The sequence below is a fragment of the Ostrinia nubilalis genome, chromosome 11 (genome assembly GCF_963855985.1).
Source record: "Ostrinia nubilalis chromosome 11, ilOstNubi1.1, whole genome shotgun sequence".
Classification (NCBI taxonomy): Eukaryota; Metazoa; Arthropoda; class Insecta; order Lepidoptera; family Crambidae; genus Ostrinia; species Ostrinia nubilalis.
This window is the reverse complement of record NC_087098.1, coordinates 15,932,251-15,950,288: the sequence shown is the minus strand read 5'-3', so window position 1 is coordinate 15,950,288 and position 18,038 is coordinate 15,932,251. Positions and strand designations below refer to the sequence as shown.

Genomic DNA, 18,038 nt, shown 5'->3' with positions numbered 1-18,038 from the left:
AAACAGCACGCACTGTCATCTAGTCTGTGGTTCACCAATCACCACGACGTTTTTGACGCGAACTCATGCCAAAAAGCAAAAAACCATTCAGTATTTTGACAAAAATGCAACAACAGTGAAGTGAAACTGTGTTTAAAGTAGAACCAGAACTAGAATGTCGTGCAACTGATTAAAAGTGCTAGTGTTCGTTTAATACTTTTTAAAGATAATATTCCTAAACTACTGTGCTATTTTTGTCAAGTCGCTTTAGAGCTGTGTTCTCGGACCTAATAATCTTTTTGGATTGGAATCTAACAAAATGAGTAAAGCTAATGCGCTAGCGGGTTTAATTGGCAATTACGGTGACTCAGATGATGATTCTGATGACGGAGGAGATAACTCAAAAACGAAAAGTAAAGGCAATTTAACTGGTCCTGGTGCTCAATGCTTTGCTGGCCCACCGCCCCCGGGGACCGCATACGCAGCAGAATCTGGTGCTATCCATCCGGCTCCGATTCCACACTGTCGTGAGTAAAATCTCTGTTTGTCAATAATACTGCATATTATTATAACCTACAAATGTATTGCAAGTTACTATTCAATGTTTTCAAGGATTAAATCGCATCAAATAACGCGAGATGACCATCAAAATGCGTTTTAATAAATGACACATTATAATCATTGTTTCGTAAGTTTGTGAAATAACTTCCAAAGTTGCATCTGATATTTTGATTATTGAATAAATATTATGCAGATTAGTAAACAGATTCTAATAACTGATAACAATATTATTCTATGTTAGTAGGAATCCCCTTTGGTATTTCTTTGTGAATATAAATATTTCGCTTTATTCAATGATCATCAACAGAATAAAATACCATGACTGCTAATAATACCACAATGTGGACACATTGATACAAATAATAAACTTTTGAGTATGTTGTGTTGTTTTTTTAAGTCTATATTTTTCATTTAACAATAAAACAAAGCATACTAACTTAGCCAGACACTTCAAGATTCTATAGACATTTGTGACTACGGGCCTGTAGTATTTTGAATTATATTTATTGTGCCAAGTTATTAAACTAATGAACTTGAAATTAATGTATTCTTATCAAATTTCAGCCTGGTCAGCATGCTATGATGAGAACAGTGGCTTCACATATTACTGGAACCAAGTTACAAATGCAGTGACTTGGGAGGCTCCTCCTGAATATCTACTAGCTTTGAAGCTGGCCCAGCAACAGTTACATACGTCAGGTAAGATATTTTTGGAATACATTTGTTTTGGTGCAGTAAATACACACACAGTGTCAATATGGTCTCAATCAAATAAGTGAGAAAGTTGGTAATAACAAAACCGAGCCCAAACCATTAGTTCCTTCTAGTTTCTAGGTATTGATTATTTCACAATAAATATTCTTTTGAAGAAATGCTTCTAATTTTAAATTGTTAGCCTGCTTATCTTGCGTGACTGTTAAGACAATTATCACACATTATTGTATAATTTCAGGAGCTACAGAAGTATCAGCTGAAGAGTGGCAGTTGTACCAGCAAGCCTTAGCTGAGAAACAGAATACACAGACCAAAGTGATATCGAAACCTCCCGCTGTCAAGCCTGTTAAGAAAACTACTACTCCCACAGACAAACCTACCAAAGCTGGTAGCAAACGGAGAGCTAGTGATGTGGATGAAGAGTGAGTATATTTATACAGTTGTTTATAATAGTAATGATAATGAATGTGTAATTAATTTCGATGTTACGTCAGTTTATTTTATACCTACTTCCTCATATTCTAACATTAATTTTAATATTTAACCATTTTATTTCCAGCAAAATAGAATTAATCACATCATATCACAACTCGGACTCTGATTCTAATGATGAGCAAGAGAGTCCAGTGAAATCTCCACCCAAGCCACCACCGGTTACGACTCCTAAGCCGCCTAAACTGCCCAAGGTTCAAACTAAAAAGTCAAAGAGCAAATCGCAACCGAAAGAGTTTGGACCGGCTCTGCCACCAAATCAGGAATACACAGTCCCTATTGGACCAGAGATTCCTCCTGAGTTCTTAGTAGAGACACCTAAAGAAGTCAAAGAGACGCCACCTGCACCCGTTATAGAAGAGGTAATTGGATTTTTGTAGCACAAATAACTCAGATTTTTTTAACGATTAATTTATTTTCTTTTTAAAGTTTCCTTTCTTATGATGAGTTTCTGCACCTGAAAATGCTAAAAGTATGACATTCTAATTCTTTTGAGAGTGTCTAGGTGAAGATTTATTTACTTTAGTATTTACTCCACCATTTGTGATCATTTCATTTATCTCAAAATGCTAATGGTTGCACATGGCTTTCTTAGTGATCTTATTCATGCATTTCTGCCATAATTTGTACAACAAATTATTTCAGAAGTCCTAGTAAGATCAATACTGTTCTCAAAATTATTGGATTTGTCATCTAGCAATGTGATGGTTAAGTTTTCAATCTGATAGAACTAGAATTTTAGGATCTTTAAGAAATTATCAGCAGAAATTATGTTATTTTTATTCTTTCAGACATCAACATCCACTCCAACACCGACTGAAAACGATGACAGTCAAGATGAATCGTTATTGCTAACAAAACTGAAAGACAAAGCTAAACTCCTTGAAAAGCTTGGTGGTGAGCTACCAGCAGAATTACAAGAAATAATTCGATCGGAAACAAATTCAAAAGCATCCTCTCCCCTAGTAGTTCATGAAGGAAATGATACAGAAACAGATAGCAGGTCTATCGGAGATATTGATGATTTATTAGAACAAATTGAAAAGAAAGAATTGCCTAAAGTCAAAAATAAAATTGACATATTCAGTGAAGAAGTTAAAACAAGTGATAGTGCAAGAAATTCGCCTCGTAGCAATGGAAATGTGTCACCGTCTGGAGATGAAATCAAACCGTTATTCCCTAGTAGTAAGAATATAGTAGATGCGCCCACAACTTCATTATTTCCTAGCTCTGCAAACATACAAGAGAATGGTATTGATAAAGAGGTAAAAGAGAATCCAATTGTCACTGAAAAGAAAGGTACTAATTTGTACCTTATGGGTGCTGGAGAAAACATAGAAAATACTTCCAGAAAGAAGTTAAGAATATCGAATTCGGTATTGCCACCAAAGAAGGTCGAGACTCCAGCGTATACTACGAAGTATTCACAGTTTATTGAAGGTTTCACGAGTGAAAGGACCGGATTAGGTTTCAGTAAAGATGATACTGAGGCTGATACTAGTACAAAGAAAACAAACACAATAAGTTATGGCAATGGTTTGATGTTTACGAAGGGAGAGATTTTGAACGAGGACAAGAAAGATGAAGATCTGGATGACATGTCGGAACTGGTGGAGTCCAAGCTGAAATATTTGAATCAGTTGCAGCCAAATCCCGTGTCTCCAGTGCAAGAGATGATGATTCAGATGCAGGTATGAATTATTTATTGATAGTTTTAAGTTAAGTCAAATATCCATTATAAAGAAATAGGACACAGTTTATTTCTTTATAATGGATGTTGGCTTTAGGTATGTCAGATATTATATATCAGATAGTTCAATTCAACCTTCAAAGGTTCACTCTTAATATTGAGAGAGTCAAACTAAAACTAGACTAAAAGTCTATATAGTCTGCAGGATGTCTAAAGTTGATTTTAGAATTCCCGAAATATTATGTAATTAGCGCAGAGATCATCATGTATTTAGCATGATTCTAAAATCAAAAGATTCTTGTTGCGCTGCACAAATCGCTAAATATTCTACGATCTTGATGAATAAGGTATTAGTCAATAAATTTGCTGTTATGGCCTGGGTGAACGTACATTTATTTGAGCCGAACCCCTTACTTACTTTTTAGTGTTTGTTCTCCATACAGTTATAAAGCTTCAACCACATCAACGCGTGCAGATCGCCAATGCCGGCGCGATCAAGGGTCAATGAAAGGTCGCGCGACCCATGACAGTTCACGGGGCTTATTCCACTATTCCCCGTTGACAATCCCCGTCAACGGGGATTAGTGAACTTTTTGTTCACTATTCCCCGTTATATTAGGATTTTATTTTTAACATTATAAACTCCAATTGGTGTTAACGGGGAATAGTGAACAAAAAGTTCACTAATCCCCGTTGACGGGGATTGTCAATGGGGAATAGTGGAGTAAGCCAGTTCACGCGACCTGTCATTTCCCTATGATCGCGCCGTAATCGCGCCGGCGATGGCGATCTGCACTGGTGTGGTTGAAGCATTATTTTTTAGTGTTTGTTCTCCATATTACAGTCAGTTTTTGGAGAAAAGAAGTGCTACATATAATTGACTTTATATTTCTTTTACGTCTTTACGAGCTATGTGCCCCGCCCATTGCCACTTGATTTTAGCAATTCTGCGAGCTATGTCGGTTACTTTGGTTCTCCTGCGGATCTCCTCATTTCTGATTCGATCACGCCTCACGCCTCATAAGAAGGCTCAAGGTCACCCAAAGGGCGATGGAGCGGGCTATGCTCGGAGTTTCCCTGCGTGATCGAATCCTTGCAGAATTGCTAAAATCAAGTGGCAGTGGGCGGGGCACATAGCTCGTAGAGACGATGGCCGTTGGGGCAGGAAAGTTCTCGAGTGGCGACCACGGGCTGGAAGACGAAGCGTGGGCAGGCCTACTAGGTGGACCGACGATCTGGTAAAGGTCGCGGGAAGAGCCTGGATGCGGGCTGCGCAGGACCGTTCATTGTGGAAAACCTTGGGGGAGGCCTTTGTCCAGCAGTGGACGTCATTTGGCTGAAAAGAAAGAAAGAAATGAAAACAAAATGCCTGTTATTTGTCACCATAGGGGTCACTTAAAAATTAGGGATTGATGGTGAAAACGGGCATAAATGTCTTAAACCATTCCTTATCTTGTTATCAGACGCTGGCGCTGGCATTCCGCGCGGGCGCATTAAGCGGCGGTTACTGGCGGCGCTGGGTGAGCGGCGCGCGCGCGGCGCTGGCGGCTCACGAGGCGGCCGCGGCGCCGCCGGGCTGGCGCTGCGTCTTCCAGAGGTACGCGCGCCGGCCACGCACGGGGCTGCCCCCACGGTTGTGCGACCCCACTTGAACGACTTGACTAGGGTTTCTGATTTCTACTAAAATACACTGGTCATCACAAAAATCGGCCCACCTACGTTTTACAGGAAAACTCGTTTCTACTGACACAATCATGGTGCCCCAACAATATTGGTGTTATTTGAAAGCCCAATAAATATCCTTTAAGAAAAACACATTTAATCTATACTTATAATAAATCTGTAGAGAGGTCAATTCTGTACATGAAATATATTTTCAAAATAACTATCAGGGGGTGATTAGTGATCGATACTGATGCCAAAAATGCAATCAGTAAAATTTTTGTCTGTCTGTCTGTCTGTCTGTCTGTCTGTCTGTCTGTCTGTCTGTCTGTCTGTCTGTCCGTCTGTATGTTCCTTATAGAAACAAAAACTACTCGACGGATTTTAACGAAACTTGGTGCAATTATTCTTTATACTCCTGGGCAGGTTATAGTATACTTAGGAATTCCCACGGGAACAGGAATTAGCGGGAAAATCCTTTTGTATGAAAAATCTAAACCGCTTAAGTTAGACGCTTGAAATTTGGCATGTAGGTACCTTAGTAAACTTAAAGCTTAGTTACAACAAGTAATTCCCGAAATTGCCACGGGATCGGGAATTAGTGGGAAAATCCTTTTGTATGAAAAATCTAAACCGCTTAAGTTAGACGCTTGAAATTTGGCATGCAGGTACCTTAGTAAACTTAAAGCTTAGTTACAAAAGGATATTATGAAAATTTAGCGGGAAAAAACCTTTGTATGAAAAAATCTAAACCGCATAAGATAGATGAAGGGGGTAAAACGGCATCCACGCGTACGAAGTCGCGGGCGGCCGCTAGTTTCCTAATAAACGATTAACATATACAATAAATGTGACTTGAAAAACTTGAAAAAAGACCTCACTTTGGACTCACCTCTGGGATCAATTAGACCAATTTTTATGGTTATAAAACCAAATAATGATCTCACGTGTCCTCTTTAACAGATGGATAGCGATTAATCCCAACTTAACAGTTTTATAGCCATAAAAGTTGGCTCAAGCGTAACTACCCATTTTTTGAAGAAGTGACTCTGGATTCTTCTACAGACACATTTTTGGGGTAAAAACCTTTCCTTTAATGAAATGAAGTTTAGAACTAGCCTTTAAATGGTAATATAGTATAGTAATATTGGTGGGAAGTGGGGATGCATACGTTTGAAAGTGCTTGTCGCGGGTGGGTCGATTTTTATGATGACCAGTGTAGTAAGACACCGGTCTTAACGCGACGTTTATTATAGTACGACCGCTTAAATGAGACCTCGCATGCGGCACGTTTAACGTTAACCACTTCACTGTGACGTCACATACGCACGAGGCGGCCGCGGCGCCGCCGGGCTGGCGCTGCGTCTTCCAGAGGTACGCGCGCCGGCCAGCCACGGGGCTGCCCCCACCCTTGTGCCACGTCACTTGAGCGATGTAACGGTGTCCTTGAATAGCGATGATTGGCTATTGAAATCGAAATTCTATTTAGCAGAGTAAATACAAACGAGTAGGTCATCTAGGTATACGTATGCGGAGTAGGTATACGTATGCGGCGCGCACACACACACTGAAAAAATTTAGCGTGGATTAGCGGTAAGGTGCGCTGAATTTTGTCAGTGTGTGCGTGCGCGCCGCATACGTATTGGCGCGCGCTCACATACAAACCGCGCTCAGTGCGTTTCTATGAAGATGACCTACTCATTTGTATTTACTCTGTATTGAACCCGTCAGACAGATAAAAACATTTTGGACACATATTTTTGATTTTTTTTCATAATCGAATAATTACAGCATTATATTGAGTTGAAATGTCGCGTGACGTCACTTTTGAGTAAAAAATCTACTCAAGCGTGACATAACCCGCCATTTCAACTCGATGTACCACTGTTATTATTTGATTATGAAAGAAAATAAAAAATATGAGTAATATTTTCTAATTATCTGTCTACGGACAAATAATTGAAATTTTGCCATCTAGCCTACTACTTCAGCCAGAATAGATTAGCGACAGTTGGATAATCGGAAATCGCGTTTTGATAACTCATAAAAGTATGTCAATTGACGAATTGTACACTTCCCTGTGGAGTCATGTAAACTCGTACGAAAACTCACTTGATAGAAGCATCCACAGCGATGCGTAATTCATAAAATTAAATGTGAAAAATAAGCCCGCGATTGCATAGACATATAATTTTTAAAAATCATTATCATTACCCGCCTGAAACCAAAAGAGTCGTTACACTCATGAAAAACTTTACTACAAATCGTTATCGTCATCAATCATATTTTTTTACTGAACCGAGTCAAGCAAAAAATATTAGTTTACTGATCATTTCTACAAAATTTCACCATAGATATTAGACTCGTAAAATGGAGCATAACCGTGGGGGCACGAGGAAAGCTTGGGAGTTAAAAACCATTTTATTGGACACTAAAGTTTATTTGGACTTTTAACCACGAAGCCATGTTTCTAACCAATCGTCATACTTGTTGGGGTGTTTGTTTCACAGCAAGGTAACAAAACGTGTTTATTTTATTATTTTCGTATTTAGAGGAATAATTTCCTTGTGAGGCAGATATTTATTGTGTGATTCATGTCGGTATTTATATTGTTATCTAATTTGTGAATTTTGGATTTTTTTATGATTGTTATTTAAATTGTAAATGTTATTTTATTTACAAATGTTACAAGACTGTTTTTAAATTCAATATCAAGTGACATATAATTACATTGTCGGTGAACGAAAAAAACATAGAAACGCGAGTTTGATAATGAAAGTGCCAAGAGTTAAACTTTATTTTCAAATGAGAAGTCGTTACATTTGACATGGGAAGGGTGGACCTCGTCAGACTTACGCTGACTATTTCACTTGAACTCGAATAACAGTCCAAGCCGTTCAGTTTAGTACAAACCAAAAGCGGCAGTTGATAATGATAAAATAACGGACTTGGAGACAGTTGAGATTGAAAATCTAATACAAAATCTATCGCCTTTATTACACGGAAATGTACGAGGATACAAAATATGATACCAAGGATGCGAAGTATGAAAAAATATCCTAGAAGAATGCTCCAGAATGACTATTACTGACTTGCATCACCGGGCTTTGTTCCTATAATAGTGACATATTTATGGTTTTGAGAAAAAGTAAAAAATACTAGAAGATTTAGCTAAAAAGTTTTAGTAAATGATTTTGTTATCTATATATATAAAAGAAAGTCGTGTTAGTTACTCCACTTATAACTCAAGAACGGCTGAACCGATTTAGCTGAAAATTGTCAGGGAGGTAGTTTAGAGCCAGGAGAAGGACATAGGATACTTTTTATCCCGTTCGAAATAAAAAAAAAGTCTGCTTATTTATTGCCATTAAGGCGGAACAAAGTTCGCCGGGTCAGCTAGTTATTTATGAAATCGATTTTGTTGCTTCTTAAAGAAATATAATAAATAAATGTTATGACATCGGTTGAAATTGTAATGTGACATGCAATAAACGTTTTGAATTTGAATTTGAATTATGTCTTTTTTAATAATAATTAGTTGTGGTTTCTATGATTTCTTCTTTCGCTTATGATATTGTCCCACTTGATATTGATATCATGTGATATTTCTGATTGATCTGTGATCTGAAAAACTGTGATGAAGTTACTTTTATTGAAATTATATTTACACAATTTTCATACCGTAATAAACAGAATGCCATAATTAATTGAGTTTTTTACTGTTATGTTATTATTGCCCTAGCTAGGTATTATTTTAAATCCAACAGCAAATATATGAGTCTCTACTGTAATATGTAATTGAAAAAAATCTTACTACAATATTTGTCTGTTGCTTTTGATATACTTATTTTCTCTGCACGTTGAACATTCATATATTTGCAGTTGAATAATTAGAGTAATTTCGATGAAAAACAGTTCTGTTACCAGTACCTCTATCCGTATTCCATAGAAATATTTTTGGCAATGTAATTAATTAATTGCATAATTTTGGTATTTAACTATAATGAGAAGTCTACGAAGACATTAGAAAAAGCTGCCGACCAGCCGAGCCGGACAAGATTCTGCGCGCCGCGGATTTGGTAAGAAAACACAATTCATTTAATTTTAACACTTCAAGATAATACGCTTTGGTCTTTTCCAGGTGGCCAGACTTAGATGGAATCGGTTTCAAAAGAATTCCAATTCTGCATGAAACTGATCGCTCGAGACGACGTTTGTGTTTGGTTTTAAAAGTCCTTAGTAAATTGCGTTCAAAGTAAAATGAAAGCAAACACAAAGGGATAAGAAAGGGTTTAGTATGCAATAAAATGTAATTCAGTTAGTGACGTAAGTCAGCCCTATACCTTTAGATGGTTTGATGGGAATTTTAAATTGTTATTTGATCATCTAGACATCTATTCAATTAGCCGCAGAGTGAGCGTTATCTTACAAATTGAGGTGACTGCTTAGAGCAGTATCTGTAGTATATTGTAAAATTGTTTACTTTTCATCAGTCAACTATTTGAGATCTAGATCAGTGTCTCCCAAACTTTTTAGAGCCTCTACCGCTTTTAATCCTTTATTCAGTAACGACCAAAGTGCTCCATAACTTTCCGCGTCCTTACTACGGGCGCGCATACAATGCGCCGTTGACCAAAGTTGAATTTGTTCGGTTACAGTTGTTTGGGAACCATTGCTCTATGAAAACATGACAAATTAACAAGGCTTATGCGAACTTACCAAGAAACATCCAACTACACTGATAAAATACCCCGATTTAAGATTCCCCGACATCTAAATCTACCGGGCGTCCCTACGTATCTTCCTTACGTGTGCCTCAACCGTTGATTTTGTGTACCGCAGGTCGGAAGGGCGCTACCGGTACGAGCGAGAGAGCGACGGGCTGATGCAGTGGGAGTATCCTGCTTCTACCAACTGCGACATGGATATCTGCACTACGCCACCGCATCCTGGGGTTGAAGCCAAGGTCAGTGATAGGTCTACTTGGCACTTGGATTAGATATACTCAACTTCCATCACATATCAGATTTAGGATTTATCTGCTCTACGAGCGAGAGAGCGACGGGCTGATGCAGTGGGAGTATCCTGCTTCAACTGCGACATGGATATCTGTACCACGCCGCCGCATCCTGGGGTTGAAGCCAAGGTCAGTGATAGGTCTACTTGGCACTTGGATTAGATATACTCAACTTCCATCACATATCAGATTTAGGATTTATCTGATATGCTCTACGATCGAGAGAGGTACGGGCTGATGCAGTGGGAGTATCCTGCTTCAACTGCGACATGGATATCTGCACGACGCCGCCGCATCCTGGGGTTGAAGCCAAGGTCAGTGATAGGTCTACTTGGCACTTGGATTAGATATACTCAACTTCCATCACATATCAGATTTAGGATTTATCTGGTATGCTCTACGAGCGAGAGAGCGACGGGCTGATGCAGTGGGAGTATCCTGCTTCAACTGCGACATGGATATCTGTACGACGCCACCGCATCCTGGCGTCGAAGCCAAGGTTAGTGGAAATAACCTCCAAAGCGCTTAATAATCCAAATCTATCGAGGATCGAACTAGCTTCGGTCCAAACGACTAAGTCTAAGAGACGGCCTGATGCAGTGGGAGTATCCTGCTTCCACCAACTGCGACATGGACATCTGCACGACGCCGCCGCATCCTGGGGTTGAAGCTAAGGTCAGTTCAGTTCTTTTGTCAACATGCCAGTGCTTGGATCAGACTGAAAATCGACGTAGTTGGTTTTAACATAATTCCGTCCACTGCTTGACAAAGGCCTGGTTTTTTTCCCTGCCCATCCAGGTGCTTTCCAAGATCGACCTTTGAAATCGTAGGTTGTACCGCAGTTACTGTCATTTGCTTTAGTAGGCCACGTTCAGGTGGCAATTTACTTTTAGAGCCAGTCGTTTGCACATGACTGTGCACTAATATACACTAATGTACATTAATAAGATACAATTTATGGTGCGTCTACACTGGGCGAACGGGCTCGCGCGGCAAACTCGACATCCTGCTCACCCTGCTCTTGAGTGAGCAAGATGTCGAGTTTGCCGCGCAAGCCCATTCGCCCAGTGTGGACGCACCATTACCACAGAATAATAATAAGTACTACGCACAGAAGTTTTACTTCGCGAAGGTATTTAAAAAAATGTATGCTCAATGTCATTAACAATATGGTGTAATTTAGCCTGTCTCAAGAGTCAAGCACCATTTTGTTGACAAACGTCAGTGATCGGCACTGCGCCGAAGCTATAGGGCTGACTTCGGTAAAATGATGTGACGTGAGGTGCCAAACTGCGGAAGATGGCGGAGGAAATACATGATTTAGCATGAATTATCATGAATAATATTAACTACTTATTTACCTCTCAGTGTCTTGAGGCAACTTAAAAAAGTACATTCTGTGTTTTTATTATTATTTAGGCAGTTAAATACTGCACAGTATTTAGTACACCATTTTCTTTATTTTCTTCCATTATACACAATAATACGCGTGCGTGAGTCAATGTTCGCTCGTATGTGAGGCCTTGTCGAATAGTATCCTGTAGGTGGGCCATCATGCGTGTTTTGTTTTCGATGTAAACTCGCGGAGATGAACAGGCCTGCCATTACATTCAAATTCATTGGATTAAGTTGTAGAGTTAATAATTCCATTATGTGCAACAGGAGGAAACCCTACCACCGCTGCCTCCATCGCCGCCGACCGCGCCGCCGCCGCCGCCGCCGCCGCCGGCCAAGCCGCGCACGCCGCCGCCGCCCGCCTGGGACGACCCGCCGCCGCCCGGCTGCGACGACATCGCGCCGCCGCTGCCGCCGGTAAGTGACGTTTCAGGGGTTAGGTAGCGTTTGTTTCTCATAGGTAGCGTTTGTTTCTCATCCCTGCGTGACTACTTTTTCTTCTCCACTGCTCAAAACTACCCAGGCATGGTACACCCTGCTGCCTTACTCTGCAATGCAGGGTAGGCAGGCAGAAGTCTTCGTGAACTCTGGTAAGTTTCATCATTATCATCATCATCTCAGCCAGAGGACGTCTACTGTTGAATATATAGGCTTTTCCAAACTGGGACGACCTGCCGCCGCTGCCGTCGGTAAGTGATGTTTCAGGGGATAGATAGCGTTTGTGTTTGTCATCGTTGCAACAGTACCTCTACTGGTCTTTTTTCTGCTGAAGTGCTTGGGAGGACAAGTCTTCGTTAACTCTGGTAAGTTTCATCATCATCATCATCTTGGGCAGAGGACGTCGACTGCTGAATATAGAATTCCCCCAACTAGGACGACCCGCCGCCGCTGCCGCCGGTATGTGACGTTTCAGGAGATAGGTAGTGTTTGTGTTTCTCACCCCTACTTGACTCTACTCTACTTCTTTACTGCTGAAAACCCCGCTGCCATGCCTGAGAGCAGAAACAAGGACCTGCTGCCTTACTCTGCCATGCCTGTGGGCAAGAAGTCTTCGTTAACTCTGGTAAGTTTCATTATCATCATCTCAGCTAGAGTACGTCCACTGCTGAACATAGGCTTCCCCCAACTAGGACGACACGCCGCCACCGATAAGTGACGTTTCAGGAGATAGGGAGCGTTTGTTGTCGCTGCGATAGTGACTGCATGTACTCTACTGATCAAGACCCTGCTGCCTTACGCTGCCATGCCTGTGGGCATAAGTCTTCGTTAACTCTGGTAAGTTTCATCAACATCATCATCTCAGCCAGAGGAAGTCTACTGCTGAACATAAGCCCCAATGATTTCCTGATTGGCCGTTTGGCAGGGGCCTGCATCCAGCGCCTTCCTGCAACCGTTATGAGGTTATCTGGTAAGTTGATTCCACAAGTAAGTCCCCTGCTGCTGTCAATCACTACGTTGAAAGCTCTTCATCTACTCGCCACGCTCCAAGGTATATGTATCTACTAAACTGGATGACGTTATGTATCATGCATTTTCATGTGCTGAATTTTGCATTTGCGTAGTCGTGTTGAGGCAATTAACGAATGTTGAATTGTCTAGTTACCCTGACGCCGGCCGCCGCCGCCGGTGTGGCTGGACCTGACGACGCCGGACTACGACCAGGTTTTGCCGCCTCTGCCGCCAGTAAGTCTTCTGCACTGAGTTCTGATAAATATGTGACCGCACCTACCTCGTAGTGACAGAATGACGCCTCCCTGAAAATTATCGTCCAGCAGAAAGGGCGCGGAACTGAAGATTCTTAAACGTCCCCGTTGAGGCGGACTGGTTCAATGGTCTTTACAAAAAGTTAAACTCTAGTTACTCTAGTTTAAATTGACAGTATACAAATGTCATATGGCAAAAGAACTTTTATGCCTTAAGTCACATTTCAACCTCGACGTGGGGTCTAACGTTTAAAATCCTCCGAGTAATATATTCGGCCACTTATTTAAGCTCCATTTGCTATGGTGCACCAGTTTGGGCTGACAGAGCTACTATAGGAGCCGCTCGACGGAAACTACTCCAAAGTCAACGCCTTGCATTGATTTTTCTTTGCAAAGCTTACAGAACTGTGAGCACGGAGGCTCTGCCAGTCCTGGCTGGTGTACTGCCGGTCGACTTAGAGGTACAAAAGCGTGCGGCTATGTACTTCGCATCAAGGGAAAATATAACCTCCGATTTCTATAATAATAAGCGATCGTTCTATAATAAGTCGATTATTTGATTCCCGAGAAGTCGTTGAAGAAGATTTACTTAATGAATGGCAAAAAAGATGGGATACGTCAGTCAAAGGACGTCACTTATATAAATTCTTCCCGAATGTACGCGAACGTCTAACTAGGCGATGGTTAGAAATCGACCATTGCTCGTCGCAGTTCCTCACGGGACATGGCAACTTTAAACATAAACTTCACGAATTCAAACTAGTTCCGTCTTCTTTTTGCGAGTGTTCCACTGATGATGTCAGTCATGAGCAGTCTGCCCATCATATCTTGTGGGAGTGTGATCTTTGGAAACATGAACGTGATATAATGCTTAATTCAATACAACATACATCTGTTTCCGCAATTTATTACACCGATCTTGTCGCGACAAGGAAAAATTTCCGTGCTTTTAAGCGATTTTGTGAAAAATATTATTGGCAGGTAGTTGCTAATTGCTCATAAGATAGGCCCCCTTAATTTAATTTATTGTACGTGGTGCATAATCTTTTCTTAAAGGTTTTAAACCTTTGTTTGTCACCTGTCATCCGCTTTGCAATGGAGGGAAGTCGAACCTTAATTTCGAACTCCTCCTATGTTCTTCTGATTAATTTCGTTGCGGGTCCAATGACAGTTTAACTTTCCCCCGGGACAAACTTGACCTTCATTGGTTGGGTTTTTGTGGCGGTCAAGCTGTAGATCCTGGCTACACAGGAGTTGCAGTGGTGGGAACGAGAGGTGGGAATAGTCCCGTAGTATACAAATGTCATTTAAACCAGTGTCCATTCTGTGCTTAACTTTTTGTAAAAAGACCTTTGGTGTTGTGGAAAACATTCCTGCCGTAAATGTATAAAGCTAATAGCATTTTGTGTCTTATTAGGAACCACCGAAGCACGAAATTGGCGATGAGCTTCAATCCTTCTACAAGGATATCGCCGAGCTGGAGAAAAGCGTCACGCCAAAATCTTCGCCGCCCGCTTCCCCGCCGCCGCCGCCCAAAGAACATAAGGAGAAAGAGAGGGATAGAGAAAAAGGCAAGGAGAGAAAGAGAGAAACGGAAAAGCCGAAGGAGAAGGAGAAAGAAAAGGAAGTCAAGACGAAGAAAAAGTCGAAGGTATGTCGTTTGTATTTTTCAATCATTCCGAGTTGTGGCTGTAGTCCTCACCGATTGAGAAGTAGAGATAGAATGTTGATAATAATTCTTATACTAATACCACAGAATAATAATAAGTACTACGTACAGAAGTTTTACTTCGCGAAGGTATTTAAAAAAATGTATGCTCAATGTCATTAACAATATGGTGTAATTTAGCCTGTCTCAAGAGTCAAGCACCATTTTGTTGACAAACGTCAGTGATCGGCACTGCGCCGAAGCTATAGGGCTTACTTCCGTAAAATGATGTGACGTGAGGTGCCAAACTGCGGAAAATGGCGGAGGAAATACATGATTTAGCATAAATTATCATGAATAGTATTAACTACTTATTTACCTCTCAGTGTCTTGAGGCAACTTAAAAAAGTACATTCTGTGTTTTTATTATTATTTAGGCAGTTAAATACTGCACAGTATTTAGTACACCATTTTCTTTATTTTCTTCCATCATACACAAGAATACGCGTGCGTGAGTCAATGCTCGCTCGTATGTGAGGCCTTGTCGAATAGTATCCTGTAGGTGGGCCATCGTGCGTGTTTTGTTTTCGATGTAAACTCGCGGAGATGAACAGGCCTGCTAATACTAACTTGACAAAGTTATTTTGCTGCTCTGAGTTGAGCTATGAGTATTGATTTTTAAATTATCCTGACAAACTATTTGCGAAAATCTTAATACACAGTATTCTGTACAGTACAGCATAAATGTCACGATGGGAAGTGAAGAGATGGGAAGAATAAATTGGTCACAGAAGTAATAAGTAAAATGACCTGCACTGTTTAAGTTCATTTAATAACAAATGTTTTCCTTTATTGCAGGTGAAGATATCGTCATCCATCGGCATGAAGCACAAATCGGTCTCCAGCCTAGTAGCCAAGTGGCAGCAGGTGGCCGAAGAGATCAACTCGGACTAAAAACCTCTTATAATTCAATACAATATTTATCACTATAACTTAGCATAGGACTCGCTAGAAATCTGTTGAAATGTAAATACAGAAACGAAGTTGCATGCTACTTTGGAATGTAAAGCTTATGCTATGTAGCAGACGACTCATATTCGCCCATACCGAACTAGGGCCTTGGAATGCATCATGCTTTTGTAACAGTGGCTGGTCAAACCACTTTTACTGTTTGTATCGTGGTGTGTCTTGATGTGACTGAAGTGAATTTTTATTAAAAAAAACTTAATTTTGGCTGTAGGTCACGCGCTAAAATGTAGATGGCGTTGCTATAGTATTTCAAGCAAATTAGTATACTTGATTTAGTACTAGATGGCGCGTGACAAATGTTTCTCATTGTATGTCCGATGTGATGTTATATTAATCATAATATTAACATTTACGCTGTTTGTGACCTTAAGGTCTATTAATTTAAAAATAACATCCATATATTTTGTAATAGCTAAAGCATTTAAACATGTTAATATTTTAAGCAAATTGTTAAACTGAAAATTTAAGGAATTGAGTGCAACGACATGCAATACAAATTTCCATTTACCTAACAATAAAATCTGATTATAACTAGTTATACATAAGTGTTGTTTGAAAAACAGTTTTATAATCACAAGTAAAGTTTAAAACGTCAATAATTACTATATTTACGGGCAATTAATTGTAAATATACATTTATAATTAGAATACAAAATACATTTGTAAATATTTTTTGTATAATAAAACGTATAAAAATTAGTGTCTTTTTATATCACCTAAATTTAGTCTAAGTTTAGCTTCTGTTTTGTGTTATGAAAAAGTTTATCTATACTATTTATAAATGCGAAAGTAACGGTCTGTCTGTCTTGCTTGCACACCTAAACCACTGAACCGAATTTCATGAAATTTGGCATAGAAATAGTTTGAGTCCCGGAAAAGGACATAGGATAGTTTTTATCCTGGTTTTTGAAACAGGGACGCGCGCGATAAAGATTTTCTGTGACAGACAAAATTCCACGCGGGCGGAAACCTAGTTATAAATAAGTACCATAGTGTCACTAAAAACGTAGAAACCTCTCGCAAAGTTGATGCAGAAGAATAAAAAAGGTATCATTTATCGGAGGTGCAAACCATAGTGCAAATCTGTGCAAACGTATAAAACATTGAGTAAATCCTTGGCGGATAGCATGCCGTCTGAACCTTGGTTAAATCTGACGAGGGTCAGCCCTTGACAGTATACCTACGATTTGAATGGCTATCATTCTGAATGATTCATTCAAAATTGAACCTTAAAACCTTAACAAAAGAAACACATTGTGTAACTTAATATTGAGTAATGTGCAAAAAAGATTAGGTAAATAGGTACCTCCGGTAAGGTAGAATATAATAAGGTATTTAGGTATTCATGAGTTTGGAATTCGATACACATTATATTTTTATTTATCACACCAGCGCCACCAAGACAGCTAAGTAGGAGTCGGAGTGGTCGCCATGGCCAAAATCGGTCGGATGGATCATTACCTATTATCTACACTAATATTATAAAGAGGAAAGCTTTGTTTGTTTGTTTGTTTGTTTAGTTGTAATGGATAGGCTCAAAAACTACTGGACCGATTTTAAAAATTCTTTCACCATTCGAAAGCTACATAACTCACGAGTAACATAGGCTAAATTTTATTTTGGAAAAAAATAGGGTCCCGTAAAATATTTAGGATTTTCATAGGACGTGGAAAAGCGCCATCTATCGTCATTGGTTAAAATCTTCTTGCGCCTGACAAAAATTTTTGAGGTACGTAAATATTCATGAAGGCAAAGCTGTCAAACGCCATCTATCGACATCATTAGTAAATTGGTAACTAAATATTACATGTATGAATAGCGCTGTTCGTAAATAATATAGAAAATTTAATAAATAAAGATATTTTATGTAATTGAACCATTCACTGTATGTACCTATTTGAATCATTCACTGTGTTTAAACGAGCAAATCAAAGTGTTAATTAGTGACTTTTTACAAACTTCCTTGCAAATTCTTACTATGTGCCGCCATCTACCGAGATGAATATTAGGGTACGGTTCAGCGGCGGACAAATGGGATGGACGCGTGGGCGATTGAGAATTACTTCGTTTTTATTTTCTGTATGTAATTTGTAAATTTTTTTATAGGGTCTTTATTTTAATTACTTAGGTTGGTAGGTACTTACTTAT

The 18,038-nt window shown here is 39.7% G+C and overlaps 1 protein-coding gene across 1 annotated transcript; it reads left to right on the top strand.

The window, feature by feature from the left end:
• The first annotated feature begins 35 nt into the window (after positions 1–35).
• On the top strand, positions 36–16,589 carry LOC135076000 (formin-binding protein 4-like). Its single transcript, XM_063970446.1, has 10 exons — positions 36–506; positions 1,105–1,239; positions 1,493–1,676; positions 1,814–2,108; positions 2,538–3,437; positions 4,900–5,033; positions 9,941–10,064; positions 11,778–11,927; positions 14,631–14,864; positions 15,720–16,589. The coding sequence occupies exons 1-10, from the start codon at positions 299–301 to the stop codon at positions 15,813–15,815; spliced, it is 2,460 nt and encodes an 819-aa protein (XP_063826516.1). The 5' UTR covers positions 36–298; the 3' UTR covers positions 15,816–16,589.
• The last annotated feature ends 1,449 nt before the right edge of the window (positions 16,590–18,038 follow it).